The 13,669-nt window shown below is 41.3% G+C and overlaps 1 protein-coding gene across 1 annotated transcript in view; it reads left to right on the top strand.

Annotated features, from left to right (window-relative positions):
- Positions 1-955: 955 nt before the first annotated feature.
- Positions 956-13,669, top strand: part of LOC150079596 (putative sodium-dependent multivitamin transporter) — a 44,437-nt gene continuing 31,723 nt past the window's right edge. Inside the window, exons 1-2 of the mRNA XM_090383378.1 lie at positions 956-1,046; positions 6,372-6,734. Of these exons, the coding sequence (XP_090239504.1) occupies positions 6,402-6,734 (333 nt within the window). The 5' untranslated portion in view covers positions 956-1,046; positions 6,372-6,401. The remainder of the gene's footprint in view (positions 1,047-6,371; positions 6,735-13,669) is intronic.

Here is a 13,669-nt window from a genome sequence, read left to right as displayed (position 1 = left end):
GGAATAATTCAATGTGATAAAACACCTTCACAGCAAGTCAGAAATTGGACGATTGTATTTCGCTTCGTTGTCTTCTCGATTACAACATAATACTGGTTTCCGATTGCTTTGGATACATGGAAACGTGACACAACTGTGATGAATTTAAATTACGAAGAATAAAAAATAAACTTTTTTTTATATGGCGCACTCCATATCAGCCAAAAAAGAAAAGAAAAATAATTAATACACGTCTTGTGGACTCTAAACACCATTTTCCCATTTAAGGGTTAAGTTTTTCTATACGCTACAATTTAAAATGATACTTACCGAACCTGCGCATGCGCGTAATCATTGGAACGCCAATAAAACAATGAAATGCCTTGTAATTCCGGTTATTCCAATCCGTTTAATTTTATTGAGGACATCTGAGAAAAAAATTGCAGAAATTTTCTTTCGCTTTGTTTTCGTGATCACTGGGTCGTTTTTCTGTACTGAACATGCGCAGTGCCTTTTACTAGGATACAAAAGATAACAGCACGACTGTTCAAACAAAGTAACAAATGTAGCAAGCTAGGTGAAAGGCCCTCGCCGGGGCTAGCAGAGACCTAATGAAACCAAAGAAAAGGTTAAAAAATAAAATAAAATAAACGCCGAAAACATAAAGTAGATGTAAGGGGACTAACTTTACACGCATGTGAATGAATTTAATAAAAATAAAATTGACGCAGGATGCCATATGCCAAAAACGCAAAAGATACTGAGTACAGTCATTTCTAAAGATGTAAACATCTTTGGAAACTACTGCTTTTCAGATCCCTGACCTGTTGTGAACTGTTTAGGTACGGGTTTCTAAAACTTAAAAAAAAAAAAAAAAAAAAAAAAGAGATTGTTTTCCAGGTTAGGTGCGCACGCGTTCGTCGAAGCGCTGCGTCGAGAAGCCAACTGGAAACAGGTACTTAGAGTTAGAGGCAAGCTAAACTATACGGTTTATAGGTCGAAGGGATAAAGCGAAGAGAGAAAGAATAAGGGTACCCACGCGATAAAGGAAAGAGTATTCGAGCAAGGTAAGTTTTAATCAACGCAACACCCCACTCCTGATTTTAACGGGATAAGTTGAAGCCATCAGCTAGCAACCGAAAAAAGTGTCAAATATTAATACCGTATATAGAAATGTGTGGCAGTTCTCAGGTGTGTCGATGACTGACAGATTTCTTGTTTCTTTTTTTTTTTCTTTTTTTTTTGACAGAGTCATTGAACGAGAGTTTATTTATAGGCTCAACGTTCTACGTGTGTTAGAGTCCCCCCTCCGTTCAGTGTTGGGATAGGTAAATATTTATTACTTGAATGGAACGTCGCACCTTTGAATATGTTTATTTTTAGCCTACTTTCCAAAAATGGAAAGTGGGGGCTTATGGGACCACTTCGTCTATGTATACCTTCCCCCTCTTTCTAACCGCTAAAACGTTTTATAATTGCAAACTGATTCGAACAAATTTATAGGAAATATGAAGGGGTCTAGATCCCGATGGAATTATTATTTCGCTCCGACATCGTGAAAAAAGATGGCGGCCATTCAAATTATAAGCATCATTTGTTTAGAATTCTTGTGCATACAGCTCGATCCAATTTTTTTTTAAATTTCTATCCGCTATTTTTAAACAATATTGATATTTAAAAAATGTTGTTTTTTTTTTTTTTTTTTTAATCAAGATAGTAAACTATTATTTCAATCGTCTGCGGATGAAATAGAAAAACATGATATTCATTTTCAGTTATCTTTAATTTTATTTTATAGAAGTTATATATTTTTAGCTTTCTTATTTTATTAACTTATTGAAGAATCTGTTTATTTTTTGACACTTAATATCATTTTAAACTGTTAGTTTCGATGTTTTTTGAATTGTTTAATTTACAATTTACTTTCAAATATTTTAGTGCTGCTGTCCTAAATATTTTACAGTAATAATTACTTATTCGTATTCTTCATAGCTAAATTTATTTCTTTATGAACAATAAATACTTAGTTCGAAATTTCACCGCCAGGGGTTAAGCACTTTTATTCACTCCCATAAACAAATTAGCCTTTGGTTCCGTTATAAAAAAAATATATAAAAATAAATAAATAAAGGAATTCAAGTGTTTGCTTGTTGTGGTCTTATTCTTCATCATCAAGATAAAAAAGCTTGAAGCGGTATGACTAACTTCAGTAACCATTTTGATTTAAATGGATTTAAATGAAAAAACTAATGTTCACATTGAAAACAACTCTGTGTGAGCTTTAAGGAAAAAAAAATAAATAAATAAAAAAGTGGTGGAAACACTCCATTTTTTTCATTGTATAGTTTTTGACCTGTTTAATTAAAATAAAGTTTGGTTCCTGTCGTAAATTTATTTTTATGCGTAACTGATGTTTTAGTGGTGTGTATAAATTACTCAATGTACATTATAATAATATTTTAATACATCCTGTACATTGTAAGCTCGTTATTAATATATGTTTTTAAAATACATTGCATTTAAAGGACTTTCGGCAATAGCGGACACCCCTTCCCCCAATTAGTCCGTTCGAGTCAAATCGAGGGCCTAATGTATTTTTTTTTTTTTTATTTTTTTTTCTGAAACAAGTGGCTTCCGAATAGGCAGGCGACCTATTTCAAAGTCTGATAGATCACGCGTTCGTTTCTATATTCTGGATTCAGATTACTACAGTCGAACAGCCTGTGCAGTCTCTATACTCAAGGCGCAACACGTCATCAGCCCATGTCACAGTTTTCTTTGCATCTATTGCCTTTATTTGCATATCTTCTGCCTATAACTGTCTTAATACAAAGGCTCATAATTTTTTGGCCAGTGTGTGTATTTAGAAAATTATGAAGTTTAATGGCTATTCGTATGGATCTCCTTCAAAGTAGTTTCTAGCTTCTTTTAAATTTACTAACAGTTCGTGTCGTGTTATGAATCCTGAGTAGTTACAAATCTGTGACATTTCAAGCGGACTATTAATGTTGGGAAGAAAAAAAAATCATATAAAAAATAAATATACGGCGTTTGGCTGTTAAAGGACCATAACTATGGAGTGCTTCGCAAGAAATTCTTAAATGGAAGGCGCCGAGTGTACAGAGGTGTTGTCATGATGCACGCGCCAATTCCCTGAACCCAACTTTTCTGGCCGTTTTCTTTGAATAGCATCAGGCAATCGGAGGAGAACTGCTCTGTAGTAATTGTGCTTCGCTCTTTAACCAGTAGGACAAAATCGTAAGGAACAACGCCCTGCAAGTAAAAAAACTATCAAAAACACGATTTTCGCATTTTATCGAGATTGTCTTGCTTTTTTGGCCTTGAGGATGAGATGTTCACAAGTGAGGATGAGAGGCACAAAATTCACATCTGGTGAGTATGGGCTTGCAAACCCAGGGTCCTAAGCTGGATATCACCATTCTTCTCTCTCTCTCTCTCTCTCTCTCTCTCTCTCTCTCTCTCTCTCTCTCTCTCTCTTTTCCCTCTCTCTCTCTCTCAAGGTAACTTGGGAATTTTTTTTTTTTTGGCTGGTGCACCACAAGCCCCAGGCTTCCTTGCACCATATGGCTAATAATAATAATAATAATAACAATAATAATAATGTCGTAATCCATAACCTTATATCGTAATTGACAGATCCCACAATAAATCCAATTTCACTAGCAACTTCGAGGATAGCTAAATATCAATCATTACTGATCAGATCACGATTGAATCAGTGGTTTTCAAAGCGGAAGGGCGGCCAGAACAAAAATCATCTTGACGGTGAAGTAGCCCTCTTTAAACTTTGCGAAACACTGAAAAGCCATGGAACGTTCCATAGCATCTTCTTCCAAAGACCATAGAAATTCACGAGTTTCTGTTCCACTTTTCCTGAGGAGTGGACTGGCCCAGGCTGCCGAGCAGCGATCGTCGTCGAGGACAACAGCAAATTTGAATGATCGACTAATAGTCATGACATGACAAGGGATTTAAATGGGATCATGGAACCGCTGGGACCAAACCTGCCAGCCAGCCAGACCCGGATTTTTCCTGATTTGAAACAAACTTTGATGCAAATTTGCTGCTAAGTAAAATCATCCGTTTATAAAATTGCGACGATACTCATAAAACACCCTTTATTCAACTCGTGCTAATGCAGACCGAATACAGATAAATAGCTGTATCTGTCATCTGAGTAAATGCAGATAAGACACCAAACATGTTGCGACAAGTCGGAAATCGCTATGATGTTGAAATTTCAGGATAAAAAAAGTCAGCAGTAGTCCCCGGAACTTTCTGATCACACCTTATACACTAGTGCGCAAAATTTAAGGACCAGTCAGGTTTTCGCCTGTAGCTTCTCATAGGAGTGGCCTGGATATGGGAAAAGCATACCAAAGGAATCTTGTGAGGTACAGAAATGATGAAGGAAACAACACCGACACAACAACGGAAACAAAACGGTACAGAGGGACTTTATTCAAAAATGGCAACGTAGCACTGGGTGCCATGATACAGATGCATCACTGCCAAAGATGGAACAAAGGGAAGAGGTGGTCCTCAGTAGGAGATATGGCCACCCCTAAAGTCGATGCAGGCTTTGCACCACCTGTCCATACTTAGAACAATGTTACTGATAAGTTCTTGCGGTAACATCGTCCATTCCTCTGTCAGCGCCATCTTCAGCTGGTGAACATTTTCTTGTGGGTGTGGACGTGCCGCTAGGCGTCTCCCCAGAGCGTCCCATATGTGTTCGGTGGGATTTAGATCGATGGGAACGTGCAGGCCAATCCATACGAACAATGTCCTTACTTTCCAAAAGCATATCAACAGCTGCAGTTCAATGGGGTGTGGCGTTATCATCCATAAACACGAACTCGGGACCAATGGCACCTCGGAACAGACGCGCATGGGGAAGGATTATCTCAGTACAGTAGCGTGCACCGGTTACAGTACCGCCTTCCAGTATCTGAAGTTGTGTACGTTCATCCAAGATAACGCCTCCCCAGACGAGAAGACCTTGACCGCCATATCGATCCCTTTCAGTGATGTTTACAGAGTGATACCATATGCCAACCTCTCGCCAGATCAGCTGATGTCCAGAATCGCTGCTGAGACTGAATCTACTCTCATTAGTAAAGAATACCTTAAGTAATGATTTTGTGGTTGTAACTTTTAGCCGAGTGGTCAGGAGCGGAAGTGCAGTAGCACACGCTCTTTGAGTAGACCGGGGTTCAAGCCCCTGACTGCTGAATACGGTCGATCTGCCAATTCGCACTGGACTAGCGTGGCAGATTATGGTCCGTTTTCCCTCAGCATGAATTGTTGAGGAGGCTTCCATCCTACAGTGGGTTGATAATGGCTGCACTTTTTTTTTACCTTAAGTTTTGCACACCAGTATATGCCGACGCCTCATAGCCCTAAGTTTCTCGGCGCAAATTGAGGAGAAATTAAAACCATACATAGGCTTCTCCAAAAAATGAAATAAGAAAAATCTCATGATATGTATCGAAAAATAATCAGGATCTGCACATGTAATATTCATTTTCTACTTTTATTAGATAGCATAAGACGGAGCACGAAACATGCCTGTGATTTCTTTTTTTTTAACTAGCATCCTTGTGTTTTCGTGAAATAAAGTAATTCATTTGGTATAAACAGAATTTATTTCATCTTCTCGTGAAAAAGAGCATTCTGATTAGATTTACTAAAGACACACCTCAGTGAACATCGTGTAGGACTGGTTTAAGAAGTAAAAAAATCAGCTGTCCAGGTTATTTAGCTGTGATTTACTATCTAGTCAAACGATAACGGACAATCATTTCACGGTTAAAACCTTTTCCCTGAATTTTCTCGATGGTATCATCTATTCTGAGAGTGATAGTGAACGTAATATTTTTGTTATGACATAGTCACGCAAGCGCCCGATTGATAATAATTCCTTTTGGCGATTATGTTCCTAGAAGTAATTTCGATAAATACGGTAATGCACGTAATTCAGCACCAGGAAATAAGCACTTAAAATCAAAAGGCTAGAAATACTCCCCCCAAGGACGGTACAGCATGTAAGCACATACATATAATTTGCTCTCAAACTAGTCTCATCACATAAAAATTACTCTTTCCCACACTAGCGTGTTTATCTTTGATTTTTTATTTAGTGAAAGACGTTGCATTTCGATAATGAATAAACAGCCAAACTTCTTTCCTCTCACACTCACTCCTACGCACCCTTAGCTGGGAACTCTCCAGTTACACACTTAATTAAAAATTAAAAAAAAAAAAAAAAACACTCTTTGACAACGTTGTTATGTCTTATTTACATCTTTTTAAATTTAAAAAATTTCAGGAAAATTCCGAGCTAATCTGAAAAATCTTTCTTCCCACAGTGGCCATCTCTTTGGAGCTGATGATCCGAAATGGAGAACGTTCTTCAGACAACGGATTATGCTGTTCTTGCCCTGACCTTGATTCTGAGTGTAGTGGTGGGCTTGTACTACAAATTCACTTCGAAACAAAAGACCGTCGAAGATTACTTCCTTGCAGGTAGGAAGATGACCATTTTCCCCGTTGTTCTATCCATCGTTGCTACAGCACATTCAGCCATTGCTATGGTCGGAAATCCTGCAGAAATATACACATACGGCACCCAGTACCTCCTCACGGATGCAGCAATGATCATAGGAGTGGTTATAGGAGCATTTCTTTTACTGCCCGTGTTTTATGAGATCGGAAGCGCCAGTGTCTACGAGGTAAATGAACACACTGATTCTATAAATTTGATCTTTTTCAACAGAAACGTGTTTTTGAGACTAATGATTTCTTGAGCCCTTTAACGCATCTCTAAGCATTATTAATTAATTTTAGATGGGAGTGGGGCTGTTAAAGACGATTCCAGGTTTGGCCACCCTTCCACTGCATGTTCAGATGAAAACATCGACAGGGTCTGGGAATTGTTCATAAGCTAGCAGAATAGTTGAATATAAGCAAAAAGAATAGTCACGGAATTTTGACTGAGAATTTGCATGGAAGCAACGAACTGAGTCTGCATATCTATTCATTAAAAAAAAAATCAGTGTTCTGGAAGTTTTGGGATATACCTAAAGTGACCACAGATACCGTCTTCAGAGCGTTTGTACTGGTTTAACTAATAATTTAAAGGACCCATAAAATCATTGTTTACGACTATTGAATTTATAAAATTCAATACTAATTTACAGAAAAAGTTCAGTTTTATTACGATAATAAGGCTTAAAAATTAACATGAAGCGCAGCGATATTTATGGAATGAAACTTTCTAATTTATTTATTTATTCATTTAATGCTCATTACCATCGGTCTGATATTAACGACTGACCAAATGTTAGAATTAGTATAATCCTACCACTGTCAAAGACACTTCCAGCTGCGACTGTCCTCCAGATAAGTTAGTTAAAGACTGTCAAATTAAACTGACACGGGATTTTTTTTAACCACGTGACCATTTGTGGCTAATCAGGTTATAAGTAGTTGCAGATATGTTAACTATTTTTCAGCTAACATAAGGTCTCTTTTTAAACTCTTTTTTGTTTTTGCTTTTACAGGCTCTTGCTTTTCGCTTTCAAAATCGCATATCTCGTTATAATACGGCCGCGTTATAAGTAACAGTCACGGTTTGGGTTAGAGAAAATCTGATAATTTTTGATATACCTTGCAATATACAGGGTGTCTTAAAAATATTGGTACAAACGTTTAGGGGAGGTAGGCAACATCTAAAGGAATGTGAATCGCATAGGAACCCATAACCGGAAACGTCACGGGAAAGTAGTAGCAGAGGCACAAGAAGCAGAAATGACACAAAACAGTAATTAGAGGCAAACATTTATTTGACATAATATTAACAATGGAGTACAAGATGGATGCATTTCATGATGCTACAACAGCTGCTCTAAGGTTCCACCATGAGACGCGATGCATGCGTGACACCGATGCAGCATGGATTGGCGGACACGGTCGAACACACCTGGAGTTTCTTTGACAGTAGCAGCAGCGCAGACGAGACTCGCCCCGAGATCCATTTCCGTCTCCACAGGCGATTCATACACGATAGATTTGAGGGCCCCCCACAGAAAGAAATCAAGGCTCGATAAATCGGGTGAGCATGGGGGCCAGGCAACGGGTCCACCACCGCCAATCCATCGACGGCCAATCCATCGACGCCCAAAACGCCCGTTCAAGTGGTCACGAACACACCTTCCATAATGGGCAGGCGCCCAGTCATGTTGAAACCAAATGTTGCGTCTCACATTTGCTGGAACATCGTCAAGTAACCCTGGTAGAACTTGTTCAAGAAAGATCCGATATTTAGCGGAGTTCATGCGGGATGGTAACAGGTATGGGCTGACTAAGCAGTCACCGACCATACCTGGCCACACATTTATTGCGAAGCGATGTTGTGCCGCATGGGGGCGCACACTGTGTGGGTTGTCGTGAGCCCACACACGAGCATTGCGCTGATTGAATAAGCCTTCCCGAGTGAAATAAGCCTCATCCGTGAACAAAACATAGGCTGGAAAATTCAAGTCTTAAACACTTTCTTGGAGAAACCACTGCGCAAAAGCCACACGTGCAGGATGATCTTGGGGGAGCAGTAACTGAACCCTTTGGAGATGAAAGGGGTGTAAGGAATCGTCCTGCCAGACACGCTGTACACTGCAACGAGACACTCCTAAGGCAGAGGCAACGGCACGTGTGCTGGTAGTAGGATTATTCTGGATGGCATTCAACGCACTTTCTTCCATGGCGGGAGTTCGCGTCGAACGTGGGCTGATCGCACTACTCTTGTTATCTCTAAATGACCCATACTCGCACAAATTTTGATGCACACGCTCAAACAAACGGTGGTCCGGTGGTCCTGTCTGGGAAGCGTTTTCCATAAATTCGTTGAGCGGCTCGTCCATTGCCCTCTTCTAATCCATACACTAGGTGCATGTCTGCCAACTCACAGTTCGTATATCGATGCATGCTCTTCGTGCAGTGACTGCTGCTTGAATGAGTAAACCAGAAATTTTCCCTCTCGCGAACTGATGAGCGACGTGTACCGACTTACGGTGACGTTTCCGGTTATGGGTTCCTATGCGATTCACATTCCTTTAGATGTTACCTACCTCCCTTAAACGTTTGTACCAATATTTTTGAGACAACCTGTATATTTTATATTCTATAGGAATTTATCTTGAAATATTCCTCTAGATTCAAAAGATGCAAGATGTGGCATGCAGATGTAAGCCTTTTCCGGCTGACCTTAAAATTTCTACGTATATTAATAACAATGACTGCGCTGTTTTGTCTAACTAACTATCTCTTTCCTCCCTTAAAATTGTTACTACTGCTACATAGCCTTACTGCCAGTATTGGGTAAGTTGCTGGAGAGGCTGGTTCTTGCGCGCCTGGTGGCCCGCTATGGTGCACATGGACTGGCAGCCAGCAACCAGTTTGGATTTAAAGTGGGGTCCTCTTCGGAGGATACCATTTGTAGTCTAATGAACAGCCTGGTCGATATGTCCTGGGCTTGTTCATGGACTTTAGGGGAGCGTTTGATGCGCTGTGGTGGGACAATGTTCTGTGCAGGGCTAGAGCGTCCCTCTGTCCGGGAAATATTTACCGCCTTCTGAAAGACTATTTTCAGGAAAGGCAAGTGATGGTAATAACTTCCTTCACCGAGTGTGTTAAGGAAGTGTAAAGAGGTTGTCCACAAGGTTCAGTCCTGGGGTCAACTCTTTGGAACTGGGTATTAGACGAGTACTTTAGTTTGCATCGAGTGGATGGCACGGGAGCTGTGGCTTATGCAGATGACTTAGTTATTCTGGTAAGTGGAGATTCATGCCGAATGATAGAGGAGCGAGTCGAAGCTTTCCTATCCCAGGTCTTGAGTTGGGCTGACCTGCATAAGCTGCAGCTCTCCGAGGAAAAATCTGTTGCCGTTCTGCTGAGGGGATGCCTTAGCTGGAATAGGCCGCCTGTTTGTCGCTCTGGAGATTTTTTCTCTGAGAGTGGCGAAAAGAATAAGGTATCTGGGTGTTTGCCTGGGAGAGCGTATGACCTTTGTAGCATATGCTACATACATCAGAGACAAAGTGAAACGGTTGTATGCCGAGCTCCGGCAAGTGACTCGCGTAGATTGGGGTATAAAGGGGGAGCGCCCTCAACCTCCTTTATGATAATATCTTTATCCCAATCTTGACTTACGCGGCTGGGGCTTGGGGAGGGTCAACTGAACATTCACACATCCAAAGGATATTGTCTTCAGCACAAAGGTTTGCTCTTCTGGGAATCACCAGAGCTTGCAGGACTGTGGCTACAGACGCGTTATGCGTGCTCGCTGGTAAATTGCCGGCTGAGCAAGTGGTGGTGCAGTATTCCTTTCGGTTTGCCTTAAAAAGAGGGATCTCTAGGGCGATTTTTGGCGCAGGTCATACCCGGTGGGGCAGCCGGCTGTGATGCTCGATTTGCCAACCGAACGAAGGCGAATCAATGCTGAATTGGAAGCCATCTGGGAGTTGCAGTGGACCAATTCTGAGAAGGGTCGGCATTTATACGCGTTTATGCCTTCGGTTCGTATCGTGAGGCGAGAGCGACGCTCCTTGCTCCGATTCGGGCTTGCGGCCTGTGCTGTTCTTACTCGACATGGCCTGAAGTCAAGGCTGTTCCACTTGGGGTTGTCTCCGAGGAAGCAATGTGCTTGCGGAGAGCCTGAGACCGGCCTCCACTTGCTGCTGGTGTGTCCGTATTATGCGGATATAAGAGTTCAGCTGGAGCGAGGGACGCTCGCTCTCACTGAAGGTAATTTAAAGGAATTGTTCAAAGATAAAAATACCTTCGGGTATTTTTTGCAATTTTGTAAAATTGCATATAAGAGAAGTAAGGCGATGCCAAGTTAGAAGTAGCGACCTACCTCCTCGCGGTGGGAACGGTGACTCGTGGTGTGGGCGTGATTGTCCCGTCCCCTCCGCGAGGCCAAATGGTCGAAATAATCTAATTGTTTGTTTTTTGGGTTGACCAGTTGGTCTTTGCGTTGTGTTTAAACCTACTGGACTGGTAGAAGATGAAATGCGAACGAGAACTAAGTCGCATATGGGTGAGAACCCAGATGGCGACTTAGGATGGAAGCTCACTCAAATGATAAAATGACTATTGCTATATAATAATAATTATTATTATAATTATCATCATTAACAAAGAAGTACCACAGTCAGTCAGTCAGGAAGTCCCACAACTGGAGAACCCCAGGAATAAATAATATCCACAACTACTGATACAAGAAGTTCAGTTGCACACAGGGAAGCAGTTCACCCAGATAATGCACCCTGACACAATCCCAGCGTCTCTGACTCAAGGAATAACCTAACTGAAGGCTAAAGACAAATACACCACAAACCCGGAAAAGTACAGACTAATAACCTCCCTCTCTCTCCCAATAATGTGCAAGATCCTAACCAGCTGCATAACTAAGAAGATATCGGACCACTTGGAGAGCCAGAATTTCATGGCCAAGCAACATAACGGATGTAAGCAGATGAGCACAGGATGTACAGAGTATTTTCGGGTCTAACGTCACCAGGGATTTACCCCATCTCGGCGTATGTTCTTTGTATCGAGGACAGTACGCTTTCAAGGCCAGAGGTGTAAAAGTGTGTGGGTCGTGTGTTGTGTAATATGTTGTGCCCCTTATTCATCTGGCTTGTTAGCCGCCAGGCCCCTGTTGGGACCTGACGTTTACGTACTCCGCCACGTGGAGGCCAGACAGGTGTTCCCTTAAAGTTTGCTCTGGCAGGTCCTGCCACTTACTTTCCTGAGATTTCAGTGGCTAGGACCTAAAAAAATAAATAAATAAAAAATAATTTAAAAAAATAAAAAAATATTCTTATTTTCTTTTGGGCACAGATGGTATATTAAACACTGTATAGAGGGGCTATAAGGGATATGCGCTGGAAGTGATAAGATTTCCTAATAGGTCGGGCATGAATTTTGATGTTTTAAATTTAGATGTGTGGGGCAGGCGCTGTATAAGGGGAAAGAGATGGGAGGGGAGGCGGAAGACTGGGGGATTGGAAATTGGAAGTAAGAGATTGATAGGGAAGATGACCCCTGTTGATATAGTGGGGCAAGCCCATGCCCCACCAGAGGAGAAAGAGGGGTGGCAGGAGGGGGAGGAGACAGCACAGGATGTAAGGAGAAATTGACCATTGACGCTGCAGTTATGGAGTAAGCCTACAAGAAGCACCGCAACTTGCACACGGCCTACATCGACTACCGCCAGGCTTTCCACTCCGTGCCCCATAGCTGGCTGATAGAGACGCTGATGATATGCAAAGTCAAACCAACACTGACGTACTTCCTAGAAGCAACCAATGGAAAATGGAGACCACCATCAAGGTCGCGAACATCACGACCAGACAAATATAAATCAGAAGAAGACTCTTCCAGGGAGATGCCTTGAGTCCACTACGGTTCTGTCTGGCACTGAACCCACTGTCCACCATGCAAGTACGGATATATCCTAAAAGTTTGATGTACATAGATAACATCAAACTCAATACCGCAACCGAGAATCAACTCCAAAAGCTACTATTATTAATTATTATTATTAAAATCCGTTTATTATAAATAGCAAGTATTTGCTTTCACCCCTTATACACAGCCGACCGGCTAGAAGGGTGTACAAAATGCAAGAATTGCAATTATATACAATATGAAGGGTGTACAAAAATCAAAAATTACAATTATTTACAGTATTTACAATATAAGAAGAGTGTACAAAAATGCACGAATACAATTATTTACAATAATTTACACAAGTGTGTATATTTACAATATTGTTTAGAAATTCACTCATTGTCAAGATTATAGTTGAAGTAAGCAGTGCGCTTCTGAGATGCTCTTCACTCTGTACTGCTTACTTTCGGAGTATTTCACAGGGTCTATTGTCAATGAATTGAAAAGGTTCACTGCGTTGTTTGGGAAGAAGTTCTTCAGACAGCACAGGTTGGAGAGTGTAGAATGCAATGGTAGGTAGGGACTGTCATTACTGCGTCCAGCACGTGGAGTAGAGATAAGTCCTCGAAGACTGGGGGCGTCAATCACACCGGTAAGCATCTGAGAAAGAAGAAGAATATTCCTGGATGCAATGTGAACTCTCCAGGGAGTGATATTTAAGTTGGTATATAACACAGCCCTGGAGATGGTGAAAGCATTGCCCGTGACCCTGTTCATCCATCGCATTACCCAGTACTCGACTGCGAGGAATCTATTTATATACGACGTCGGGGCAGAAGACCAGATTGCTGATGCATACAGTGCGATAGGTTGTAGGCACCGCTGGACGTATCCTCCGACTACATCGACGTTCAGTAACCCCGTCAGCTCTTGTCGAATTGCCCACATCGCCGAGAAAGTCTTCGTTTTCATGGTCGAGAAATGGTTCTGAAAAGTGAGGCCCTCGTCCCAAGTCAAGCCGAGGTCGGTGTGAGACTTCACTTTCCTTATCTGCACTCCATTGTGATAGGCTGTGATGTCATTTTTTATTCTCTTTTTTGTAAAGGTAAGTTGAGCTGATTTTGATGCATTTATTTCCAGACCTATTTGCAGTAGATATGTTACAAGGCTGTCGATTAGGACGGAGACTCGCTGATTAGTCAGGTGAGTTTGT

This window comes from Mastigoproctus giganteus, chromosome 10, assembly GCF_048544385.1.
Source record: "Mastigoproctus giganteus isolate SK-2022 chromosome 10, ASM4854438v1, whole genome shotgun sequence".
Classification (NCBI taxonomy): Eukaryota; Metazoa; Arthropoda; class Arachnida; order Uropygi; family Thelyphonidae; genus Mastigoproctus; species Mastigoproctus giganteus.
Note: the sequence above shows the minus strand (reverse complement) of the source record. Positions and strands in the feature narration are given on the sequence as shown.